Source organism: Xenopus laevis, chromosome 2L, assembly GCF_017654675.1.
Source record: "Xenopus laevis strain J_2021 chromosome 2L, Xenopus_laevis_v10.1, whole genome shotgun sequence".
NCBI classification, from domain to species: domain Eukaryota; kingdom Metazoa; phylum Chordata; class Amphibia; order Anura; family Pipidae; genus Xenopus; species Xenopus laevis.
The window spans coordinates 65845181-65873180 of record NC_054373.1 but is presented as its reverse complement, the minus strand read 5'-3'; the positions used below and the strand labels follow the sequence as shown (position 1 = coordinate 65873180).

Genomic DNA, 28000 nt, shown 5'->3' with positions numbered 1-28000 from the left:
GTCCCACCCTGCTATGACCCCCCTCCGCAGTAATTCACTGCTGATATGCTTTCCTTTCGACTTACTTTCTGCTCTGCCCATGTTTTCCAGTGGAAGACACGCCTGTTGTTTTGGCTCCGCCCCAACAACTGGCTTCAGTGTCCGGTAGTTACAGAATCTGTATACAGTCTTCGTTGGTCCGGATTGGAAGCTGGCAGAGCGGGGCCTTCCACACTCCTCAGTACATGAACCCCAGCCGAGTCCGGGGATGGATTGCACTGTGCGCTCATCCCTCCATTCTTTCCACGAGCAGTCATGATGCTCTTGACAAGGAAGCCTGAGGGCCCCATAGCAGCAGGTACAGTGTGCTGAGTTTGTGTATTTGCTAGCGTTGCTCTCTGTGACATGTATGTGTTTAACCATCATATCTTCATGCTTACAACTTGTATCATTTACAACTCACTGGCCTCTTAGGATCAGTCTGTAGTTCAGGTGTCAAATAGTTTGGCAGTGTATGTGTGGTTGTTTATGTGCTCCTACTGTAAGTCTGTCTGGCAGTATACTATAGCTGTGAAGGCCACATTAAATGCCACAGTGCACCAACATGTAGCTTGTGTGTGTGCATATAAAATCTGAGAATGGAAAGCCAGCATGTCTATGTGTTAGAATGGTATCTAGGGGTTCAAGAGCTCTGCTGATAAAATGTCAAATAGACCAGTGTCAAAACTGACAGTCCATAGGCCAAATGTGCAGCTCCTAAAGTAGTAGCCACAGGGGTGTAACTATAGAGGAAGCAGACCCTGCAACTGCAGGGGGCCAGGAGGTATAGGGGCCCATTAGGTCCAAATTCATATACAATTTAAATAAATATTGGTAAAACTGGTCAACCTGGGGGCCTGAAAAATAATCTGCTGTAGGGCCAGTAATATCTAGTATCTAGTAATCTAACATATTTGTTTTTGGTGCTCCCTGTAATGCAGTAGATATTTATGAATCTTTAGGATGGAACAACTATTTCATATTAGATTTTGTTTTTTTTTCTTCTTATAATACCACAAATGTCCTGAATTTTTGATTGCAATTGCAATATATTGGATGTTTATCAAAACCAGTGACCAGATAAATTTATAGATATTCAGGGTGGATATTGTATTCCTACATTGCTTTGTGTGAGTGTGTATAGATCTGTCTGTGCAGCGCTGCTCACTCTACCATGGTGGGTTACAGAATTGTTATGCCTTTTATGCATGCTACCAACCAACTGGCTCCACCACCTGATGTTTAGAGGGATTGAATTAAAATACAGTAAAGATGCTAATCCTTTGTTTTATGGTGGATTACAGTAATCCTGTTAGGTTTATAACAGCCAGTGTTTATCATTAACCCACTTAACTGTAAGAGCAGAGTGACACATGCTTGACTCCGTATCACAGAGCAAAATTATTTAATTGGTTTTGTATTAATGCTTTTTATGCTGTAGGGCCTTGCTGCCTGTAGGGACTATCAAAGTTGGTCAGCGATGATAGATTTGATGGTAAGAAACAATTTAATTAATGTTGATTGGTACACAATCAGTTTTCTGTGTGCTGTGGTAGAACTGATGATCATGTGTCTAATTTAAATAAGAAGCATATCTGAACTGCCTATGATATCATATATATATATATATATATATATATATATATATATATATATATATATATATATATATATATATATATATATATATATATATATATAATTTCAAGTCTGCTTGATATTTATTTAGATTTTAGTTTTACAAGTACATTACTTATTCAAATATCATATTTTTAATAGATGAAGAAAGAGTTGTGCCTTTTCCGCCACATCTGAGTCCAAAATAACATTTCTCCTTTCTTCTTGGCTTCCTCTCTTTTCTTCTAAGAGATAAGCGTTCCCATTTAGGGTGATGACACCCTGTGCTACCGCGAACGAGAAATCTCCTGAAAATGCCATACCTCCAGTTTAGTATATAAATTATGACATTTTTAGCCACATTCATTTTAAGAGTTTAGTTCTTCTTTAAGTTAACTTTTAGCAGGTTTTGGTCTTCGTTATTTATTTGTTATAGCTTTTGAGTTATTTGCCTTCCTCTTCTACATCTTCCCAGCTTTCAAATGGGGGTAACTGACCCCATCAGGCAAAAAATTGTTGCTCTGTAAGGCTACCATTTAATTTTATTGATACTTTGTTTAATTTATCTTAAAATTCAGTCCCCCTTCCAGCTTTTTATTCAAACAACTGCCTGATGGCTGGGGAAAAGAAGACTCTAGCAACCAGATAGCTACTGAAATACTAAACTGGAGAGCTGTTAATCTAAAAACTAAAAAACTGAAAAACCATAACAAATTAATAATGAAGGCCAATTGCAAACTGTCTTAAAATATCACTGTCTGCATTATACTAAAAGTTAATTTAAAGGTGAACTGCCCAGTGGGCCTTGGACCCTCCATTCCGACACTGGCTATTGAAATAGCAGAAACTGGTCAGATTTAGTGCAAGATCAGGCGTTGTATGGCTGCCATTACTGGAGCTGGGCACGGGGCAGCACAATCCTTCCATAGGCTAATTACAAATGAAAGCAGGACTTCAGACTATGGAGGGATCACTCTGCCCCCATCCCAGCGTCACAGAAGCAAGACAGAAGATCCGTTAGTAGTTTGAGCGGGTCAGCTGCGCAAAGGTTCGCAGGGCTGGGAGGGGGGCTTTGAGGGGAAATTTTCCGGTTGCAGCATCTACTTGATAAGTTCCTATAATTTTTAATCATTTAAATCTGACATTGTCCTTTTATTATATTCCAGCCTCCCAAATGTGGTTTGTTGAATTAGCCTGCCACATGGATACAGTGGCTTGTTGCTATTGAAAAAAGTAGCTTACTGCTTAAGGCACTGTGCTGACACACTGAACTCTGAAGTAGAAAAGCCTGCTATGATTCCTGTTTTGTTTATAGCTATTTGCTAGAACATATTATACTTAAATCCACATACAATGCAGTGCAAACCCTAGTAATTCTATATTATTATGCATATTACAATGCAGAGTTTTATTGTGCATAATCCCTTCATGCTTGCTGTGCCTGCTATCCAGATCAGCAAACTACTTTTTACAGTACACTTCCCTTGTTTTTCTGGTGCATTAAAATGTGTATGATGCAGGAGTCAAGTCAAGTGGATTTTATTGTCATTTCAGCCATAAACAAACGAAATGACGTTCCTCCAGAACCCCCCGGTGCTAAGGAGCTATGTCTATAATGGTGCACATAAAATTATTCATTATTAACATAACTTAATCTTAAAGGGTTTGTTCACCTTCCAAACACTTTTTTCATTTCAGTTGTTTTCAGACTGTTCCCCAGAAATAAAGAATTTTTTCAATTACTTTCCATTGTTTTGTTTTTACTGTTTTTCCAAAATCTAAATTTAAAGTTTAATGTTCCTGTCGCTGGTGTTTCAGTCTGGCAGCTCAGTAATTTAGGTGCAGACTCTCAACTGTTACAATTTTGCAACATTTAGTTGATACATTTTCAGCAGCATCTCTGGAGTATTAGCAACTGTTGTATCAATTCTATCAGCTGCCTTTAATGAAACTCAGGCATTCTGCTCAGCAGGGACAAAGATAAGAAACGTATCAACTAAATGTATCAATTTAGAACAGTTTACAGGGTCGGCGACCCTCCTCATTCCAGAGATGCTTTAGAAAGTGAAATATGACGCTTTACACTTGAATATTAAAAAAAGGTGACAAAAAATTGGAAAAAGTCATTATTTCTGCTGATCTATCTGAAAACAACTAGTTGTTTGAAGGTGAACAACCCCTTGAATTAGATGCATATTTTACAGTATGGATTCATTGTTAAAATAAACAAATTTCAGTTAGTCACATGACACATATCACATCACTGACCACCATTCATAAGGATTTATTTTACAGATCACTAATGGCTCTTTTGTAATACAGGTATGAGATCCGTTATCCAGAAAGGCCGTCTCCCATAGACTCGATTTTATCCAAATAGTACAAAATATTTATTTTTCTCTGTAATAATAAAACAGTACCTTGTACTTGATCCCAACTAAGATATAATTAACCCTTATTGGAAGCAAAATGAGCCTGTTGGATTTATTTAATGTTTAAATAGTTATCTAGTAGAAGATCCCATTTAGGAAAGATCTGTTATCTGGAAAACCCCAGGTCCCAAGCATTCTGGATAACAGGTCACATACCTGTATTATAAAGAGAATAATGTATCCCCTATAACAGTGATCCCCAACCAGTAGCTCGTGAGCAACATGTTGCTCTCTAACCCCTTGGATGTTGCTCCCAGTGGCCTCAAAGCAGGAGCTTATTTTTGAATTCCAGGCTTGGAGGCAAGTTTTGGTTGTATAAAAAATAGATGTACTGCCAAACAGAGCCTCAATGTAGGTTGACAATCCATATAGGGGCTACCAAATGGCCAATCACAGCCCTTATTTGGCAGCCCAAAACATTTTTCATGCTTGTGTTGCTCCCCAACTCCTTTTACTTCTGAATGTTGCTCACGGGTTCAAAAGGTTGGGGATCCCTGCCCTATAATAACATTTTAGCATACTAGGGGATTGAATTGAAAGTTTTTACACAGTCAATGAAAGTTATATTTAAAAAATACTGTGTTCGAGTATTTTTGCATGTTTATAACCGACCAGGTTATTGAGTTTTTAGGTTTTTTTTCAGTTCTATCATAGAGTACTGATTATAACTGACAACATCATCAAGCACCCTTAATAAGGATATATTTTACAGGATATTCATGACATATTCATATTAATTGACTGCAGAATCTTGGCATAGAGCCATTGCTATTATCGTTGTAGTGTTCTAAGACAATCTGAAACAATGTTGAAGCCACGTAGTGTATGTTTCTTGGGCCAAAATCTCTGTACAATAGGCTGTACCTCTGAGTTATTTTTCTTCATTACCGGTGGAATAGTAAGTGTTTTTGGACTGAAAAGCACTTACACCAGCTGCCATTTTATAATTAAAGCCAATGGTAGGAGGTTATGGGCATTTTCATCTTGCTGTGTGGTTTACTGAAATCTGCATGTATGATAAATGTACTCCAATGACTTAACTAGACTAGAGAAGCTTTTGTCCCTTTTCGTGTAGTTTCAGTGCTGGGTTGATGTCACTTCTGGTCCAAACTGGTGTCACATCCGGTTTCGCATGTATCCCAGGTTGGAGGGTAGGTTGGGCTATTGTGGGTCTTGTAACGGATAAGTGGAGGAAATTTGTGGGTTGCAGGTCATGGGTCACAGGTATGGGTCGAGTACGAGTCTAACAAAATGGACCCTCTCAGGTCTCTACCTGGATAGTCTGTTTGTGTTTCTTTTGTAGCTAAGTACCTGATGTTTAAATGCCATACATTTTTAAGCAGCACAACATTACATCTGTTACAAAGTGTTTATAAAGTGTTTATAGCAGCACAGATAAATGAAAAAAGAATTAGTTTTTTTAAATTGTGGCTTTTGTCTGGGGTCTACTTGGCAGTTGCCATTGTTTTGTGAAGTAGTGTACCCTACTTCTACTGACTGTTCTCATACTTGGACAATTAATAATAGATATCCTAATACTAGTCCATGTTGTTGTTTTTTTTTGCTTTGGCTTAACAATTTCAATTTTCCAAGAAATACTCTTTCAAAGCTCAAACTTTGATTCTCTTGAATCCATACACATATTCACTTTCATTTATACATTCCTATAATTTCCGTTTGGACATTTCCCATTGTTCCATTATATTCATATAAACATTGTACATCCTTTACACATAAGCCTTTCTTGGATGGTGTTTACTTGGAAAATGCCTGTGCCTCGTGCGTATGAGATGTTTGACTTTTTCTCCTTTTTTAGTGATAAGATCGATTCAAGCATTTTCAGCATTCTCTGGTGGTGTGTATGAAAGGTATGTTTACTTTAGGGCAGTGGGTCAATTATTTCTCATACTGCATGTCCGAGGGACAAATTTTATTAAAATAATGATTTCATACAAGAAAGTCTAAGAAGCCCTTGCTCAAATGAGGGGAGGAGCTTAAAATCAAGTTGGATTGCCCTGCTTTAGAGTCCAGGTATAATACAAAAGTGAAGATTTTTTTTTTTATTATTTCCAAGGATCGGGGGCAAAAAGTCATCCAAATGATAATCAGGTTTGTGGCGTCGGTGTATAAGTCCTTCGACTCCGACTCCTCATTTAATGGTACAGTCGACTGTAATGGAACAGTAGCACCATAAACTGAAAGTGTATCAAAGTAATTAAATATAATGTACTGTTGCCCTGCACTGGTAAATCTGTGTACTTGCTTCAGTAAGACTATAATAGTGTACTGTATATAAATAAACCACTGTGTAGCCATGAGGGCAGCCATATTAACTGAACCGAGCATGTAGCTGTCGAATAGCTGTTAAATAAAGTATTCTTCTTAGAAACAGAATTGCTTCTGCCATATCCTCCTTCATAGAAGCTCTTAAATCTGATTTGATTATTTTCAGTGCTTGTATAAAAAAGTATTAAAGTTATTAGGAGTCAGTACATTTTTGGTGACTCCGACTCCAGATACCCAAAATTGCTTCCGACTCCACAGCTCTGATAAATAAAGACTTGCTATAATATCTCAATAGCTCATAATATCAAATGTTTATACTGATAAATTAAATTCAGTGATGATAATTGGAAGGCTATTTTGGCTGAAGATATATTTCAAACACGGGCAGTATATTAGCAGTGATTATGGCCATAACAGTGAGGTCTTCAAAGATGTGTATTTTGACAGTGTGTTTGTGAAACTCATCTTCCCAAGTCTTTTTTTTTTTGAGGGGGGCAACGCATGGGCTGCTGCGGCCCTAAAATATTCACTGTGTGGCCATTGACCAATATAACAATAGATTTAGTAGATTCAGCAGAACACCCAATGGAATCAATTTAAGAAATATAAAGGAAATGGTTTACCTATAATGGATTCTGTGGAAGATGGCCATCCTGTAAATTGAAGCTCTCTGGATAATGGGTTTCCAAAAAGGGATCCTACTACCAGGATAGTGGTGGAGTGGTTTAATTAGACAAAATAACAGGCTAAAATGTCATTCAAAAGGACTGGTGTTCTTTGGTTTCAATTCTGCTGTGAGTGACAGAATAACAATAGGGAACAGTTTAAGGACATTCACAAAGAGTTTATTTGCAACATAACAGGAGGTTACCATATAAACTGAAATGACGTTTCCATATGAACTGAACAGGCCGGCAAGGTTCTAAATACAAAACATGCTTCCATGCCTGGCAGGGATGATACTTAAAAACTATTACACACAGTCAAACAAGCACACAAAATAATATAGGAATGCACAGTATCTATAATTGTTGCATTCGGCCAAACACCAAATCCAACATATACAATTTGATTGAATATTGAACCGAATGTGAACCCTAATTTCATAGTTTAAAAAATTGCATAAATAGTTTCCGTGGACAAGAAATGTAATTTTCAGTTATCCAGTGCTTTAAAGTCTCCTGACTTACAGGTATGGGACCTGTTAACGAGATTGCTCGGGACCTGGGGTTTTCCGAATAATGGATCTTTCTGTAATTTGGCTCTTCGTGCCTTAAGTCTAATAGAAAATGTAAAAAAAATTCAAAAAATGTAAACATTAAATAACACCAATAGGCTGGTTTTCCATCCTATAAGGATTAACTATATCTTAGTTTGGATCAAATACAAGGTATTGTTTTATTAATACATAGAAAAAGGAAATTATCTTTAAAAATTTGGATTATTTGATTATAATGTTGTCTGCGGGAAACAGCCTTTCCCCTGGCCCTCTCCATGTCTATACTCTGCGGGACAGCCCCTCCCCTCTCTCCAATAAAGAACCCAACCCCCTAACATAATAAATTAGGAGGAAGTCCCCCCCTCGGTGTCTTTTTTGGGTTCTTTTTCTCTCTCCGGCTCCTGGAGCAGGAGCCTATTCTTTTTCAGGGGAAGGAGCAGGGGCTGCTGACTAACGTCCCAGAGACAAGGGTTTTGCCCACGGGGCTTTCCCTTAGCAGCTTACCTCACCATATCGGAAGCGTCGAGCTTTCAGCTGCGTCTCCCTGTTTCTATGCCTCAACCGGCCTGCCTCACCAAGGGCGTCCGGCGGCTTGGGGCTGGTAAGTTCCAGCGTATCCTCAATTTTTGGGAACAGGAGGGGTGGCAGCAGATTGTTAGGACTCCGTCCAGGGCACTGCAGAACCGGCGACTAGCGTGTGACGTCACTTCCGGGTTTTCCGTGGAGGCGCCTCCGCCATGTTTTTGGTGGATGCCTATGCATTCTATGACAGGCTCCAATAACGGCGCTTACCTAGCGCAAGATTGGCGCAAGTGTTTCCTGTCAAGGGGAGGAGCAGGAAGGCCTATATAAGGCATTCACCTTACTAGGGCTGTTTCTCCTGTTGATTTTGTGCGACTCACATTTGCAGTGCCTGGAGGTAAGAGAGGGACTTTGAAAGGGGTACCTGCCCAGAATCTAGCAGGTTCTGATTATTTTGCGTTATTGTTGTTGCAGGTGGTTTTTTTTTTTGTAGCCCCTTTCCTGTCCCAGCTGCCACCCCAAATAAGTCTCCTTCCCCTGGTTGAGGTAAGTTTTAAAAAAAAAATAAAAAAAAATATCCACTTAAATGTGGTTATGTTTTAGCACTGATATGCCATGTCTTTTCTGGTTATAGTGCCAACATGAGACCATCCAGGTCAAAAGAAAGATCAAGGGAGATCTTAGAGGATAACGAGGATGCCCAACAGACCTCAAACATCATTTGCCTGGGTTGTACAGAACCTCCATTACCGGACAAGAAGTTATGTCAGGCATGCCTTACAGCTGCATCAGGCATACAGGCAGGTTCAAATGCAGGAATTCTGGCTTTGATTAAAGATATGGTGGCCAAGGAAATTTCTAATGCTACGGCTTCTACATCAAGGGCTCCTCAGGTTGAACTGGACCTAGATCCGGAAGAGACTCGGGGAGCAAGATTCTCGGAGGACCAGTTTTCTTCATCTTCTGAAGAAGAAGAGGAGGTTCAATCTTCCTTTGATTTTACTCTCATTCAACCTTTGATTAAGGCAGTAAGAGCGTCCTTAGCCTTAGAAGACGGAAACCAGGCTTCCACCTCTTCATCCTTTTTACCATGCTCTAAACTGAAGGGGCAGACTTTCCCATTACACCAGGAAGTAATGGATCTGATAAAGACGGAGTGGGATATTCCGTCTAAACGCATTACTATGCAATCCAGAGACAATAGGCTTTATCCTTTTAAGGAAGAGGAAGTCAAGGACTTTTGTACTATGCCTAGAGTAGATGCTCCAATTCTGAGCATTTCCAAGAATACATTGCTGCCCATTGAGGATCATGCAGTTATGAAAGACCCGATGGATAAAAGAATGGATGCAGACTTGAAGAGAATATTCTCCACAGCGGGTGAAAGTCTGAAACCAGCAATTGCTAACCTTTCAGTAGCAAAAGCATTGGAGGTTTGGTTGGCTAACTTGGAGGCAGCCTTAAAGGAAGGTCGAGAGACATCGGAAATTCTCGAAGGCCTTAAGGAACTAAGGCTGGGATCTGTATTTCTAATGAATTCATCTGTAGACCAGATCCGGTTTGCTTCTAGGTCCTTGGCCGTGTCTGTCTCAGCAAGAAGAGCATTATGGCTTCGAGCTTGGGAGGCAGATTCCGCCTCTAAGTCGGCTCTATGTTCCTTACCCTTCCAAGGACAGGTGCTGTTCGGGAAAAGGTTAGAGGATCTAATATCCAAAGCCTCGGGAGGCAAGAGTCAATTGCTTCCTCAGAGGAAGAAACGTCAGCCGTGGAAACTATCATCGCGGGGAAGATCTTCGACTAGATCCAGATTTATGCCATATGACCGGAGGCATTTTCGTCCAACAAGGGAAACTTCTAGACAGGACAGTTGGAAGGCAGGTCAATCCGGTTTCTTTCGCCTTCCCAAAGGCAAGGCAGCGGAGAATTCCCGTAAACCATTATGAAGGTGGTGCAACCCAGGAGCCTGCTCTGGGGGGAAGACTATGTCTTTTTCAGGCAGCCTGGGAATTATCCATAGAAGACAGATGGGTCCTAAGGATCATAAATCACGGTTACGAGTTGGAATTCAATGCAAATCCTCCTTTTCCGGGTTTTTTAAAATCCCCATTACCAACGGACATCTGCAAGAGAGATGCTCTAAAAGCGTGTCTTATCAAGCTGGAAAATCAACAGGTGATAGGGCACATTCCACTAGACCAGAGAGGAAAAGGAGTCTACTCTCGGTTTTTCATAGTAAAAAAAGCATCAGGTTCATGGAGACCAATATTAGACCTGGGAAGGGTCAACAAAGTATTAAGAATCCAGCATTTCAAAATGGAGTCAATCAAATCAATAAGATCGGCCATATCACCAGGGGACTGGATGTGCACTATGGACATAAAAGATGCGTATCATCATATCCCCATAGCCTCAGCGGATCAAAAATTCCTTCGCTTTGCGATAGAAAAACATCACTACCAATTCAGGTGCCTACCCTTCGGGCTAGCAACAGCCCCAAGAGTATTCTCGAAGGTGTTGGTGACTCTGGTGGCTCATCTCAGATGGAAAGGGATACGTCTATTCCATTATTTGGACGACATCATTTTGTTGGCTTCATCAAAGGATCTAGCAATTGCCCAGAGGGATCTGTGTCTAAAGACCTTGACAGCCCATGGATGGCTCATCAATCTATCAAAGAGTCATCTCATCCCATCGCAGAATATTACTTACCTGGGAGCCTCAATAGACACAGTGTCAGGACACCTGGGGTTATCTGCAGTAAGACAAAAATCTCTTGCTTCAATAGCAGAAATTCTAAGTACAACATCAGAAGCCCCGGCGGGGACATTTCAGAAAATTTTGGGAATGATGTCTTCTTCGATTGGACTACTCCCGTGGGCTCACTGGAGGATGAGGCCTCTGCAAATGTCCTTCCTACAACAATGGGACGGGGAGTCTCAGACCCAATTGATTGCAATGTCATCCCAGATAAGAGGATCTCTCCTTTGGTGGAAAGACAAGAACAAACTAAAAAAGGGCTCCGAATTATATCCAGGTCCATGGGTCGTAATGTCCACAGACGCCTCAGGCCTAGGTTGGGGAGCAGAGCTGGGTTCCAGAATTGCACAAGGTCGCTGGCTTTATCCATCATCACACGTACCATCAAACGTCCTGGAACTAAGGGCAATAAAACAAGCTTGTCTCTTCTTCCAAGACCAGCTCAGAGGAAGCAGATTAAAAATAAAGTCCGACAATGTCACAGCCGTAGCCTTCTTAAGAAAACAAGGAGGCACAAGGAGTCTAGGCCTACTGGAGGAGGTCCAACCCATATTTCAGTGGGCAGAAGACTTTTTAGTGGATCTTACAGCAGTCTACGTTCCAGGCAAGTCAAACACAGTGGCAGATCTGCTCAGCAGAAAATTCGCAGAAAGACACGAGTGGGAACTGAGCCAGGAGGTCTTCAATGCACTAGTGCAGAAGTGGGGCCAACCTTCAATAGATTTGATGGCCACATCCATCAACACCAAGTGTCCTCATTTCTTCACAAGGAGTTGGGATGCGAAGGCAATGGCAGTAGATGCCCTGACACAGTCATGGAAGTTCCATTTAGGTTATATCTTTCCTCCTCTTCCTCTGATTCCGAAGGTGATACAAAAGATCAAGGAGGATCAAGCAGATGTGATTTGCATCGCTCCAGCTTGGGCGCGAAGGCCTTGGTTTACAGACCTGATTCAGCTGTCAATAGACCATCCTTGGAGGCTTCCGACAGCAGGACACCTATTGATTCAGGGACCATTCATACATCCGGATCCAGAATCTCTAGCCCTCACGGCATGGAGACTGAGAGGCAAAAATTAGAAGCCCACGGTCTTTCCAATAGAGTTATTCATACATTGTTACAATCCAGGAAACCTTCAACCAGTAACAGATATGCCAAGGTGTGGGATTTGTTCCTGACCCAATCTAATTTAAATTCCACAGAATCTATTTCAGCCTCTAACATTTTGGAGTTTCTTCAATCAGGCATGGAAAGAGGCTTAAGCGTGAGTACCTTAAGAACACATGTTTCGGCAATCTCGGCAATATCAGGAACATCATGGGCTCAGCATCCGCTCATAGTTCGGTTTTTCAAAGCAGCAGTAAGAATTTTACCAGTAAAACGTTCAACATTCCCGAGCTGGGACTTACCACTGGTTTTACGAATGCTTTCTTCAGGCCCATTTTCAATCAGGAGTCCTATTTCCCTGTGGTTCTTAACTCTGAAAGTGGTGTTCTTAGTGGCTATAACCTCAGCCAAGAGGGTGGGGGAGTTACAAGCCTTAAGATATGCCGAAGACAGTCCGGCCATTTTCCAGGACAGACTAATTTTGAGATTTTGTCCTACATTCAAGCCAAAGGTGGTTTCTCCCTTTCACTTAAAGGATGAAATTGTAGTTCCTACATTTACACATCAAGACACGGATCCAGAATGGAAAGAACTGGATGTGGCGGAACATGTGAAGATGTATTGTGAGGCAACTACAGCTATCAGAAAATCGGAAAGGTTTTTTGTCTTACCAGGAGGGGCAAGAAAAGGCGAAGCAGCAGCTAGCTCCACAATTTCCAAATGGATATGCATGGTTATCAAGAAGGCCTATTCTCAGGCAGACCTCACAGAACCAAATAAAATCAAAGCACATTCAACCAGGGGCCAGGCAGCTTCATGGGCAGCAGAAGCGGGGGTTTCCCTGGAGGTCATATGCAAAGCGGCATCTTGGTCTTCTCCGAGCACTTTCATCTCACACTACAAGTTGGACGTTAGATCGTCAGAATATGCACAATTTGGTTCTAGCATTCTAAAATCAGCCGGTCGGCCAAATAAATAAAAATTTCAGCAATTAAGGCGTTAAGTCTTTTACTGACCCACCCAGGGACAGGCAGCTTGCTAAATCCCGCAGAGTATAGACATGGAGAGGGCCAGGGGAAAGGGAAGATTGTTTCATACTTACCGTGATCTTCCTTTCCCTGGCCCTCTCCATGTCAGGTTTTCCCTCCCATGGTAATAATAAGGTATAGAACTTTGTACCAGACACCGAGGGGGGGGACTTCCTCCTAATTTATTATGTTAGGGGGTTGGGTTCTTTATTGGAGAGAGGGGAGGGGCTGTCCCGCAGAGTATAGACATGGAGAGGGCCAGGGAAAGGAAGATCACGGTAAGTATGAAACAATCTTCCCTTTCCATAACTCAGAGCTTTTTGGATATCGGGTTTCTGGGTAACGAATCCCATACCTGTACTACCTGATCGCATGGGACCTGTACTACCTAATCGCAATTATTTGCCTTTCAATTTTTTTTTTTTAAATCGTTTTTATTGTTTTCAACAAACATGTCAAATACAGAAATAAAAAGAAAAGAAAACAAAAGTACATATCAAACATTCGTGGTGCCTTTCAATTTTCAAGAAGAATTAGAGGCTCAGCAGGTTTTAGGTAGCTTTTTATTTTCTTTAAAAAACATGAATGCAGCAAAACAATTTAAATCTAAATTTTTATGCCAAAAAATCAGTCCCTAAGTGTTCACCTAAAACTGAACCAAATCCTGCAAAGCATGTTGGGATTCTGCTGAATCCTGAACTGTCTTGGATCAACCGCGTCCAAAAGTCTGCACAGTATCCAACACTATCCTCCTACTTCTTCCCTGCTGTATTCTGTGCAGAAAACTAAGAGCAAGCAACTACCAGGCAGGAAGAGAGACCTTGTGCATCCTCTGATGCAGTGAAGTACCTCAGTCCAAACTAATATGGCAACTGCATTTTTAAACAAAAAGAGAGAAGTTCTGTGGCTGCTTACATGGGTATGGTAAAGTAAATATAATACAGGTATGGGACCTGTTAACCAGAAGCTTATTATTACAAAGAAAAAGGAAATCATTTTTAATTTAAATCATTCACTAAACGACGAAGCGTCTAACGCTAGCGTGAATGCGCCAGCGTAGCACATTTTCGTTAATTTGCCGATTCACTTATGGACACTGGCGTAAATTTGCTAGTGTTACTTCCCACCCTTACGCCTGGCGAATTTGCGCAAGGGACGTAACTACGCAAATTCACTAACGCGCAAATTATTCTGAACGCTTTTACGCCAGACTTCCTTCGCCACCTCAGACTAGGCGAGGTGCAATAGAATAGATAGGGATTGCTTCAAAAAAAATTAAAAATTTTTCTAAGTCCCAAAAAACGCTGGCTTTTTTAATTTTTTATGGGTGATAGGCTGAAAAAGATCGAATTTTTTTTGGGGCTACCCTTCTTACCCCCTACATTTCCTAACTCATGGCAACTTAACTATACAGTGGGCACATGTGTAGGGCAAAATAAAAATTTTATTTGCTGTTTTTTTTAAACATTGTTTTTTTTTTTTTATTAGAAGTCCAGCATAAACAAACAAGTTATTTCACTCTTGTAACAATACAATTTTGTCATTCAATGTTGCATATAGACATTTGTCCAATAAAGTGTTGATTTATACAAGAAAGTGCACATTGTTATTTGCTGTTTTGAAGGTTTCCCAGGCTTGTGTAGTGCTGCTACATATACCTCCATTGTAACTTGAATTTGGCGACGTATGCAAATTAAGCATTGCTAGCGTAACTTTGCTTTGCTTGGCGAATTAACGCTAACTGCGCAACCTTACGCTTCCCCTGACCGCAACTTTGGATTTTAGTGAATTTGCGTAGCGCTGGCGAAAATACGCCTGGCGACGTGCAGTGAAGCGGACGCTGGCGCAACAAAGAATCTTAGTGAATGTCCCACTATGGGAGACAACCTTTTCGTAATTCGGAGGTTTCTGGATAACAAGTTTCCGGATAACAGATACCATACCTGTAAATTGAGTTCTGTCAGGCAATACTATGGCTAATACTGGAGTTAAATTGAAAATCCAGTAGCTTTCCTTCTGCTTTAACCCAGGGAGCACAGAGCTGTCAGGCACTCATTGATCACTTCAGTGACAGGCATGGTGTTGGCCTGTGTGGAGCTACTGTACTTGATCATTTCTGACTCATTCCCACCCTCGTCACAGAGTTACTAATAGCCTCAAAGATAAGCATTACATTTGCCTGTTGTTACCCACTCCAGTTACTAATTTTTCCATATCACATATTTCTCTTCCTTTTTTTTTACCTGTCCGCGTTCTTTCTTCTCTGTTTCCACTTTCCTCTACCTTTCCATCTGTGGTCTGTAAGAGCATTTGATTGGCTGTAATGCACATGTGCCTGGTCTACAAGCTTTTTGTTGCACAATTGTTTCAACTGAAAAACCGGTCCTATTCTAATTAACCAGCTGGAACATGGGCCTTGGCAGTGAGGTGCACCTTACACCCATTTGCCAGATGTCCCATAACAGATGTTTGCCTTGGTTTTCCCTTTATTTATTTATACACATATGCAGTATAACTTTACACTTAACATTATTTTTGCTGTAGTTAGTGGTAACTTGTGTGGAACACACAAAGCAGTATGTTCATAGGTTTGTTTTTAATTGGTAAATTACCAATTGGTTTAGTGGTTTTATATTACGGTATAGGTATGTGGTGTCTTATTTGGAAAATGAGGAGTACATCCGTGACCTAATGTGGTACTCATCTAACTGAATCTTTCATGTTTCCAGTCGGTGTCTGAAGGATCCTAACAGTGGTGTAACTAAGATATTACTGGGCCCCACAGCAAATTATTTTTCAGGCCCCCAAAATGTCTAGAGGTTGACTTGTTTTTCCAATATTTATTGAAATTGTATATGAATTAGGGCCTCATGAGGCCCCTACACTAACTGGACCCCCCTGCAGCCTCAGGGTCTGCTTCCTCTGTAGTTATGCCACTGATTCCTAATGGGATGTATTAGTTGATGTTTTATACATAGGCCAGTAGACTGACAAGTAGGCTGACAAAGTAAGCAGCCAATATATACTTGATTATGGCAGCTTTAGACCTGTTTTTGTTTTTTTCATCCTTGTAATAACTGACTTTTTTTCCCTTACAGTGAGATATGGTGATGGCTTGTATGATTCATATATGAGGCTTGATCAGATGGCAGCACAAGATGCGGCAGAGGATAAAGAAAGCCCGTCCACTCTACCTTCATTTGGGAGACTTGCTGTAAGTAGCAGATTGGTTTTCTTTCTTATTATTATGCTTATTATCAATTGTGCTAGATTCCAGTTGCTTTGGCACAGTTAAATCTGTGAAGAAACATTAACAGAGTATTTGAGTAAACATCATGTTGTTCAGTCAGATGCTGGCTGACATATTGATTAGGATAATCAATGCCTGTAGGCGCTTAATTTTATGTTTATAACTGTGGATTCTGCTGCCTCTCTTTGCTGTCACGTTGCACATCCTATATGCAGATAGATTAAATTAAGCAGATGGGCTCTTGTAATAGTTGTGAAAACCCAGAAATTTGTATTGAGAAATAGGTTGTCTTTACACTTGCATTTCATCTGCAATTCAGATTTAAGCTTTTACCTCATAGTCTCTTGTATATTTAATAACTGTAATGCTGGCCATAGATGTGCAGATGACAACAATGACCTTCACGTACAATATCTAGTTTCAGTACCCAAATTGACTTTTTTGGAATGGATAGCACTGGGCTGTGGCTGTGGGTGACCAAATCAGTCAAAGATTAATAGGTTAACTCATTAACTAGGCGAAAAATGAGCAGGATTTCATATCTATAAAACAGCCTATCCAAAAAACACTCAACATTTCAGGTACCAAATTACCATTTTTTTATTTCTTCGTTAATGGAGTTTGGTATGACGACTGCTAAAAAGTGGCCAGTGAGTAGTGAGCACCTGTAACAACTCTGAAAAATTTGTCCTGACTACTAATGCACATTTATCAAAATGAAGCCTGTCTAGTCTAATAATTATTTTGCTTTATGGTTGGCAGGGTGACTGACCATATCAAACAGATAACTTCCAGATATTTGAATAGCTTCATCGTGGGAAAATGCCTTCCACTGAATTTTGCCACAGTTAAGCTATTGAAATGTTTTATCTCTGTCATTGGTCATAGGGTGATTGTACATGAGGTGCTTTGTCAAAAATACCTTCACTCCAGAAAGAATGTAAATGTCATTAGGTAAAACTTTTTGAAGCCAATCTTGTGCGATTACCCAATTTAATTGTTTTACCTATTGTGATTTACATTTGTGCTGGTACAAAAGTGAGACGATTTGTCATCTGCGGGAAAGTAAATTTCCCATGCAGACTAAGCAACCCATGTGCCATTAATTAAAGCTTCACTTTGTAGAGACAGAATAAAAAAAATCTATGTTAAAGTTAAAAAAAGACAGCAAAACAATTAAAACCATTTGCAAAACTCCTAGATTACTTTATTACCAACATACTAAAGTTAATTTAAAAGGGAAACTGCTACACAATGTTCAACAACCCTATGGGTTCTCTGCAGAGAAATTCTTAATCCATATATATCATCTGTATCCAAGCGTCCAAGCACCATGAAAAAGACACCTCAATTCATAGTCGGTTTTAAAAATGTTTTTTATTGACTCCTGAGGCAGTAGTTGTTTTGGAAACAAATTTTCTTCAAAATACAATGTCACTTTTGTAACACTAATATAAAACGTAGAAATACCCACCTTTCTGTGAATAGTAAATAATTGATTAAAAAATTATACCCCCAAACAACTGATAAAGGTAGCAAGGAGGACTTTCTTACCCTTGTATAATCCCCTATGTATTTTGCTGCATTGCAGTTAAATTATCTATTTAACCTTATTACAGAAGTCAAGTTTACATTCCCATTTTACACTTATCACTAATGATCTGTAAAAGACCAGCGCTGCTACTTACCTCATTAGCAACAGAACAGCTGCTGTGTTGTAACTGATACTGCTGTTTGTGTATAAGTTTCCATAGAGAAGTAGAGTCCTAACAGCAAAGCATGTGCCAGAAGCCACAGTCCAGTCATTGTTGCATTTTGTCCCTCTGCTGTCATTACAATATGAGGCTGTCTAGATTCTGTGCAACAACATCAATATACTGTAAAGTACAAGCTTATTTTCCATTGTATACACACACATTTTCCAATGTATACACAAACACATCTTCCAATGTATATATACACACACACCTCATCATACATTTCAAGGGATCACAAAGTTGGAATGTAGCAAACTTTTAAAAGCAGCCTATAAGACTTTTGATTTTATTTTTTAAGCAGACTAGGTTAGCAAAACTGATCTGCTATGGATAACTAGACAAAGTGATTTTAGTTTGTTACTGTACAGCACAAAGTGATGAGCAATATTAAAACCTTGTTCTGGCAGGTTTCATCATATTATAAAGAAACTCTCTTTGAATATCAGAAAATAAATCCTGACTATATTCTTTTAATATTTGGGAACCATCTGCATTTTTGCCACATGGACAAAAAGGAGAAAAGCATGCCCATCTGGTGAGTGGGTGAGAAGATAAGCGTTTGTTATTAAAAGCATTTTGTACTCTGAAGCTGATTTTCCAATGTCTCTCTTTGACCATAATCAATCACCCACTCAGTTCTCGGATTAGACCTGGCATCCTGGCACTGTAAAAAGCATTGGTGCAAATCCATGCCTAAGACAAGTTATCAATTCTTCTGCTGCCAGAAAGGACAGCAGCTCATTTCTGTACACAACAGACATAGCTATGATAAGCTTTCATGTCTTTTCCTGATGCACCAAGTATTTGCAAGGAATTATGGGATTCATTACTGCATGGTAGAGTAATACAGAAACATAAATTATGCGTCTTTTTCTTGGTTTACTTTAATTTAGCAAGTTTTTCTTTTCTGCACTGAAAATATTTCTGCCAACCAACTACACTCCGGTTGGGGGTAACAGTTGTTTTTTTTTTTTGTTTTTAATTGCCCCCCTGCCAGTGCTAGGACACCCGCTCCCGGTTTGAGTGGCCATTTTGGTGGCACACGCATGCACAAAATGAGCAAATGCTGCAACTTGCTCATTATGCGCATGATGTCAGAAGCTAATTATGCACATGCTCTCTGCACAACATGGGCTCTCGCACCGGGAGCTCCATCCCAGGGGGACATGTCCTAGCGCTGATGACGGGCAAGTTTTTTATAAATAATCTACTGTTGCCCGAAGCTTTGGTTGGGAAACATATTTTCACCCAATAGGAGCCCTTTAAGTTTGCTAACAAAATAATGTTTGGATCAAGTACTGTTTTATTATTACAGAGAAAAAGGAAATCATTGGATTATTTGGATAAAATGGAGTGTATGGCCTTTTCGTAATTTGGAGCTGTAATTTAGATTAACTGTATGGAGTTAACAGTCTCTGAATTAACCACATTGCTTAAATAACCTGAATGTCTCTAATAATTTGTGCAGTGAGTTGAATGACTTTGTTTTCATGTGGAGTCGCAGATAAGCAAGTTTTATGATGATCAGTATACACACAAGATTTAACTAGAATAACAAATAATATTGAGCAGTTGTATCTGTACTAGTACTTGTACTTGTTGTTGTTTTCATTAGCAATATGTGCAGAGTTATGCTAATACTTCACTGGTTATTGCTCCTTAGCGCTATACCCAGGGGATGCTGTGACCTGAATGGACCGATATTTAAATACATTACATTTGAAAGCAAACACAAATAAAGTGAATGCAGTAAGCAAACACATACAGACCTGATTTTTCATTTTGACTAATTAAATACAGTGGTCTGAGGCCAAAGTGTGACCTGTAATTCTGAATAAAACCTGTAATTATAAATGAAATTTGTACACAATGAATTTTCAAAAGACAGGAGTACCTACTAGGATCCATAGATATACATGCAACAACATTTCCAAATGTCCAGATAGATGTTTTTTCTGACATTTGATCAGGCAGTGGGGCTTGAAAAAAGTGCAATGCTAACAGTAATACACAGCAGTAGATATTGTACATGGGAAAAGTAGGGAGTAGGGACTATTCTCCTTTTATACTGTATCCTTTATAGTTCTGTGACATATTAATACATTCCATTATATTTTATCAACTATCCATTTCAATTTCATTACAATGTTGGTACAACGCTTCTATTGCATGAACCAAAAAAAGTATAATTAAAACACCAGAGTTGCAATTTAGGGCAATGTCAAACTTGGAGATTAGTTGTCTGCGATAAATGTTCACTACTGCGGGCGACCAGTCTCCTGCAAGTGCTTTCCCACTACAAATAATGTAAATAGCAGGTGGAAAAACATATGTGGTGCTTCTGCCTTCTGCTTTGGGCTGCTTTGGAAAAATTAAGCGTCACATATGTTCTCACACCAGCGATTCACATTCCCCCACATGCTGTGTCTGCTTACCATATGTAAAATTTAAAAGGTATCACTACAGAGATGAACTGGCCCCTGCATTGTTTAGACCTCAAATTCAGACTGTAATCCCCTGTATTGTTCACACCTGTGATCCCCCTGCATTGATCACACTTGTGACACCTCTATTGTTTATATCCTAAAGCCTGTACTGTTCACACGTTATTTAAAATGCTAATGGTTCACCAGCACTGTGTCACTGTATATAGTTCATATTAGAATGATAGGTTTTCCTGTCTCCTGCTCTGTTCTGCCTTCATCCCTGTGTGTGCCATTCTCTGCTTGCCCAGTGCTGCTTTTGTGTGCCATTCTCTGATTGCCCAGTGCTGCTTGTGTGTGCCATTCTCTGCCCAGTGCTGCTTTTGTGTGCCATTCTCTGATTGCCCAGTGCTGCTTGTGTGTGCCATTCTCTGATTGCCCAGTGCTGCTTGTGTGTGCCATTCTCTACTTGCCCAGTGCTGCTTGTGTGTGCCATTCTCTAATTGCCCAGTGCTGCCTGTGTGTGCCATTCTCGGCTTGCCCAGTGCTGCCTGTGTGTCATTCTCTGCTTGCCCAGTGCTGCCTGTGTGCCATTCTCTGCTTGCCCAGTGCTACCTGTGTGTGCCATTCTCTGCTTGCACAGTGGTGCTTGTGTGTGCCATTCTCTGCTTGCCCAGTGCTGCCTGTGTGTGCCATTCTCTAATTGCCCAGTGGTGCCTGTGTGTGCCATTCTCTGCTTGCCCAGTGCTGCCTGTGTGTGCCATTCTCTGTTTGTCCAGTGCTGCCTGTGTGTGCCATTCTCTGTTTGTCCAGTGCTGCTTGTGTGTGCCATTCTCTAATTGCCCAGTGCTGCCTGTGTGCGCCATACTCTGCTTGGCCAGTGCTGCCTGTGTGTGCCATTCTCTGCTTGCCCAGTGCTGCCTGTGTGTGCCATTCTCTGTTTGTCCAGTGCTGCTTGTGTGTGCCATTCTCTGCTTGCCCTACGCTACCTGTGGGATGTAAGCCTGTTAGGGGTTTGTTCTTGGGGTTTGCATTTGGAAATTGTTGTTAAGGGCCCCTAAGGTGTTTAATAATGTGTTGGGGGGTTGTTGTATTATCCACAGGGGAGGATGAAGCTTATGGATTTAAGGGTATGTTTTAACATGACTTCAATTTTTCACATATGAGTGATGAGGCATTTCCTTGCAGTGAGCACCAACCATTTGGTTTTTTGGTGTGCTACCACGTTAATGTGGATATGATCTTTAAAGTTCTTGTGGTAACATGGGTGTGGTTTACAGTGGGTGTGGTTTAAAAGGGGGAGTGGCCAACACTGACTTCTATTACCGGCCTTCCACAACATAGGCCAGTAAAATTTTGGCCCTCGGTACCACAGAAGTTGGACAGCACTGACCTAAGGTATATGCCTGGAACAAACAATAACAGGCAACAGTGTTTGGAGGAAAATTCAGCCAGAAAGTCCAATAGTAAAAAATGCAAATGGAACACTGGGAGAGAAAAACTGCAGGCAGCTGGATGCTAGTGATCTTCATTTTTCGGCTGATGCTGAACTCTCTTTTTCAACTTTTCATTAAAGATTTAGACCAGTTATCCCCAACCAGTAGCTTGTGAGCAACATGTTGCTCTCCAACCCCTTGGATGTTGCTCCCAGTGGCCTCAAAGCAGGTGCTTATTTTTGAATTCCAGGCTTGGAGGCAAGTTTTAGTTGCATAAAAACCAGATGAACTGCCAAATAGAGTCTCTTGTACAATGCCAGTCCGCATAGAGACTACCAATAGCCAATCACAGCCCTTATATGGTACCCCTGTGACCCATTTTTTCATGCTTGTGTTGCTCTCCAACTCTTTTTTACATTTGAATGTGGCTCACGGTTATAAAAGGTTGGGGACCCCTGATTTAGACTGTTGTAGCATGTGTATATATATATATATAAATATTCTTTGAAAAAAGCCCAAAGGGGGGCCAAAATGTTGGACACTAGATTTATGCAAATAAAATGATATGATTCACCTAAGTGGAGTGCGGATCAATGTGATCAATTATGCATAAGATATTTGATCCAGCAGCCTGATTAGCACAAAAAAAAAAATCCGGATTTGAGTGTGGCTGCCATTGGACACACACACACACACACACACACACACACACACACACACACACACACACACACACACACACACACACACACACACACACACACACACACACACACACACACACACACACACACACACACACACACACACACACACACACACACACACACACACACACACACACACACACACACACACACACACACACACACACACACACACACACACACACGTTCCAAGACCATATAAATGTCAAAGGCCAAGTGTTTTTATACAGGTCATGGAACTCCAAGGTGACTTCTAATTTCCTCATATTTTGCAACAGGGGGTACTTTATTTATTATAATATACAAGTTTCAGTGAGTCATATGACAGAGATGACATCAATAAGCTCTGATTATATCATCACTAAGCACCATTTATATGGATATAATTTACAGGATAGTCGTGGCTCTTGTGTATTCTGTATATGTATACAATATATTATAAAGGGATGTGGGGGGAAGGTAGGGAGAACCAATTAACTTAAAATTAATTGAATTCATGTTCTTTGTTTAAAAAGAGAGACTAAAATTGGTCTTAGTCTCAGAAGTGTTAAAATGCCAAGTGCTTTTCACATGGGTCTCCAGTTTAGAAAAGCTGTACATCATTGCATGACCCTAAAGAACGGCAGCAATCTTTTGACTTTTCATGTTGCGAGGATAATTCTCATTTGCTTCCCAGAACAGTGATGTAATTAGCCCTAGAGGGCAATTAAAAAGCACATTAGAAAAGCACTTGCTTTTTTTTTTTTTTTTTTTTTTTTTAACTTGTGTTTATTACGTAAACACAAGCTTGTTTAGTACTAGAAATTATATTGCAAGCAGGATCCACGGATGCTGATTTCCTTGCTTTCCAAAGTGCAGATAAAGTTTCTTCGAGCAATATTGATTCATGAATTTGCTGTGAGTTGGACAGACAACAGTCGCTTTTATATTGAACATACATATATGGGATATGATATATAAAATCATATTTGAATTTTATTGATTGTATCTGCAAATGTAAAAATTACTGTAATGTTTGAGCACTGCTTGTACTATTCTATTGTTACTAAATGCAATGCTTATCAAAGTGTGTTTGTTTCCAAATTGACTGATTGTGCTTAATTTGTTTTACATTATAGTCGGATTAGCTCAGTTTTCATTCATGGGGAATTTGCAAAATCGCCAAGCAAGATCATATAGTAATCTAAGGGTTGGTACCCTAGGACTCCACTTTAGGCATGGATATCTATGGTTACATAATAGACTGAAGGTTTTCTGTCAAATGGATTTTTATTTGCATTTACAAGAAGCTTCAGGAAAGAAAATGGCTCCTAGTGCATGGACAATGAAAGGAAAGAATTCTCTATAAAAGGAGGCATAGTAACAGTGCTACGCAATATGTTGGCGCTATATAAATACATGTTTAATCTACAACAATTCTAGCTCACGTCTTTAATTAAGCTTTGGTTCTCCTTTAAGTACAGGCAAAACAAACCGGGCGAAATCATTCATTCATGAATCATATTATTTTTCAGTCTCTGTCCTTGCAAGGCAGGCAACTGTATCCAGCCTGGAAAGTTGTTTAAATTACACGAGTCCTGGCATATTCATGTACAGCCAGGATTATTTATAATTTGGCTCCTTTACCTAAATGCTATTTCTAGTGCTTGTTAATGTTTCTTACATAGTCAGCATTACAAAGTTTGCCCCAGTGACTATAACTGGAAGCAGATGTCATTGCTAGAGAAGTGTTACAGTGACCATCTAAAAAGTGTTTAGATCCAGTTTTAGACTGTAGGTATTCTCACTTAAAAGAATAGTTGTGTTTAAAATACAATTTTATATTTAAAATCATGAGAAGGAGTGGAATGAGCCTGAGCATCCAGACACTTTAAAACTGACTTCTACGTCTTAAGAATAATTCAGTATGTATTTGCATGAGTATGTGTACTATAAATGCAGAAAAAACACTTACATGTTTTATTTCAGTTGTTGATTACTAATGATTATACGAGATTCTGTTTCTCTTTCTGCTATTACAGTAAACATTTGATGGAAGTAAATAAGAACAGTAAACCGTAATTCTGCAGCAACAATTTCCCTTATTTCGGTTAAAAGTAGCCTACTATTTTTTAGATCCCAAGTGCTTAAATTTCCATTTATGTATGTAGGGCTGAATAGCTTTATCAAATATATTTACTGTGTTGGAAAATGGATCCAGATTAATCCAATAAATTGCTGATATTGTAAATGTTTTTTCTTATATTTTTTTCTCATATTTTATCTTCACAGATAAGTGGAAATAAACTTGCAATGAAGGATCAACAACAAGTTAAAGTACAACAGTTATTTGAGGACTCCAGTAACAGAAGGGTTGGTGCAGGTGTTCCAAGTACAGAAAGTGCATTTCCCTTGCTGACCAAAGAGAAGAGTTTAGACAGCTCAGGAACTTCAAAGTCTAGTGAGAGCTCTGCCAAGTCATCAAAGGCCACATACCTGGCTCCTGAGCAAGCAGTGAAGCAATACAAGCACCAGCTCTCTGCTTATGAACTACAAGAAATCAGTAGTTTTTCTGAGATACATTTTGTGGGTCCAAATGCAAAGAAGAGACAAGGAGTTGTAGGCGGTCCTAATAATGGAGGCTACGATGATGATCAAGGAGGCTACAATTTGGTGCCACATGACCATGTGGCATACCGATATGAAGTTCTTAAGGTTATTGGGAAGGGCAGCTTTGGCCAAGTTGCAAAGGTTTATGACCACAAGCTTCACCAGCATTTGGCAGTAAAGATGGTCCGGAATGAAAAGAGATTTCACCGGCAGGCTGCAGAGGAGATCCGCATCCTGGAACACCTCAAGAAACAGGACAAGACTGGCAGTATGAATGTGATTCACATGCTGGAGAGTTTCACTTTCCGAAATCACATTTGTATGACATTTGAGCTTCTCAGCATGAATTTATATGAGTTAATCAAACGAAACAAGTTCCAGGGTTTTAGTCTGCAACTTGTTCGCAAATTTGCCCATTCAATCCTGCAGTGCTTGGAAGCTTTATACAGGAATAAGATCATCCACTGTGACCTAAAGCCTGAAAATATACTCCTCAAACAGCAAGGGCGTAGTGGTATTAAAGTGATAGATTTTGGTTCTAGTTGCTTTGATCACCAAAGAGTCTATACATATATACAGTCCCGTTTCTACAGAGCACCTGAGGTTATACTGGGAAGTCGTTACGGTATGCCCATTGATATATGGAGTTTTGGTTGCATATTAGTTGAGCTCCTTACTGGTTATCCATTGTTTCCTGGTGAGGATGAGGGAGACCAACTAGCTTGTATGATGGAGCTTCTTGGTGCGCCACCTCCAAAGCTTCTAGAACAAGCCAAAAGAGCAAAGAACTTTATTAACTCCAAGGGATACCCACGCTATTGTACTGTCACCACACTTCCTAATGGGACAACAGTTCTCAATGGCAGCAGGTCACGCAGAGGTAAAATGCGTGGTGCGCCTGGCTGCAAAGACTGGGTTGCAGCTTTGAAGGGCTGTGAAGATACCCTTTTCATCGATTTTTTGAAGGGTTGTCTCACCTGGGACCCAGTTGCACGTATGACCCCTAGCCAGGCCATGCGACATCAGTGGATTTCCAAGCGATTGCCTAAGCCTTCAGTCACTGAGAAGTCTTCAGGTAAAAGAATTACCAGCCAAACCAGCTCTTTTCCAGGAATTGGCTCCAAACTGCCTCCAGTCGTAGGCGTGGGCAACAAATTACGGGCCAATTTAATGAATGACTCCAATGGAAGTATACCACTTCGAACAGTTCTACCCAAGCTAGTTAGCTAATCCTGACTGGTACTAAGATGAGTTGATATTGTGACTTGATTTTATTAAAAATGAGGGAAGAAAGGTATCCTTAATGATCAGACTCTGTGTTTCCCATATTAATTGTATTTAAAGGGCTAAACATTTCAGTTTCCATCTGGTACATACTTGATTTCCTCTATTTTATAGGTCAGTATGTTTTGTCAAAATACAAAGCAATAATAATTTAGAAAAGACAAATTACAAGAATAGACTAACTTTTATTTTGTTCATGCATTCAAAGACTAAAATCCTGTAATCATGACAGGAGGTACTATTTAGCCTATCTGCTCAGTTGGTCTCTTCTCACTGCAGCCATTTAATTTGTCTGCCACAACAAAGTTTCAGTCAAATGGCAGAAGACGCCATGAGTTGGTAATTTGCAAACTACATCATCTCCGTGAAAGTAGAAGTAAAAATAGGCTTGTGTCACACCAGGAGATCTACTTGTTTGGAATGGATTTTCATTTTCTATGATGGATTAAGTACATTTTTCCTGCTTTTATTGGCAGTTGATAATTTCCTGATACAAAATAGCCTTATCAGTACAGTGCAATGTCACACTGGGCAGTTTTTGTGCATTTTGCCTGCCATGTTTTTCAGTAGCCAAAACACACAAATATGCCCTCTATGACTGTCACCAAGAGATTCAGTTATAATGGACGGTATATTGCATATTGGCTTTATATATTAAGGTTACTGACAAATATGGCAAGGCTGAAAATAACCCACATGTCATTGCCATTAGGTGATAATGATCAGTCACCTTGTTTGCTGGAAAGACTGTGAAAGTTGCATATTATTATTGTCATCAATGAAACAGAGGGTCAAATAGCATAGTTTCAGAAAGCATAGGAACCATATAGCCTATAGATTTGACTGGCACAGTAGCAGATGATGTTTGGTTGCATCATCTTTCCTAGACTTCCATTTTTTGTCCTTGCCGCTTAAAATAAAGTAGCAAGTGGGTGATGTTTACAACTGAAGCTTGACTGCACCTCTCACTTCACACAAAATGTACTTCTCATTGCCATGTTTGGCCATTCTCCTTCTTAAAAAGCCACTTGGGACAGATTTATGTAGGAATCAAACTGGGAAATCTTATTTATCAACAAAATTTTCCTGACATTCAGGAAAATATTTTAACCGCAGATAGATGTGTTATTTGCCAAAATGTGGCAGTAATCTAACTCATTCACCCTCCGTGGGTATTAACACATACCCAAACCGATCGCATGCAAGAAATTAAAAAAATAAAATGATCTTGGGAAATTGGCCGTTTTGTTATTGATATGTTTAAAAGCCATAGTACCTTTCTAATTTGCCATTTCTACCATACTAGAGGTGTGTATCGTAAAACATGATATTGGTGTTGAGTTAATGGACAAAAATGTTAAATTATCTAAAAGCCACATGCAGTGTTGCGTAAAGTAGAAGAATGTTGTTTAAAACATAATTTTTTTTCTCCTGCTTTTTATCATATGCTTTTCTTGCTTCTTATGTGAGTTGTACTCCCTTATGAACAAAACACTCGAATAAAGGAGTGTTTTACACCTTCCCTAAGGCTAGGGTTGCCATGTTTTTTAATAAGAAAAGGATACAT

At 39.8% G+C, this 28000-nt stretch overlaps 1 protein-coding gene across 4 annotated transcripts; it reads left to right on the top strand.

Moving 5' to 3' along the window:
• The first annotated feature begins 1 nt into the window (after position 1).
• Positions 2 to 27992, top strand: dyrk3.L (dual specificity tyrosine-(Y)-phosphorylation regulated kinase 3 L homeolog). 4 transcript variants are annotated; one of them, XM_018245281.2, is made up of 4 exons: positions 2 to 337; positions 5884 to 5935; positions 16086 to 16201; positions 24832 to 27992. In XM_018245281.2, the coding sequence occupies exons 2-4, from the start codon at positions 5929 to 5931 to the stop codon at positions 26377 to 26379; spliced, it is 1671 nt and encodes a 556-aa protein (XP_018100770.1). In that variant the 5' UTR covers positions 2 to 337; positions 5884 to 5928; the 3' UTR covers positions 26380 to 27992. The 4 variants fall into 4 exon arrangements, with proteins under 4 accessions (XP_018100770.1, XP_041437013.1, NP_001088793.1 ...); XM_041581079.1 differs by lacking the exon at positions 5884 to 5935 and adding an exon at positions 1460 to 1513 and having other exon boundaries at positions 3 to 337; NM_001095324.1 differs by lacking the exon at positions 5884 to 5935 and having other exon boundaries at positions 189 to 337; positions 24832 to 26461.
• The last annotated feature ends 8 nt before the right edge of the window (positions 27993 to 28000 follow it).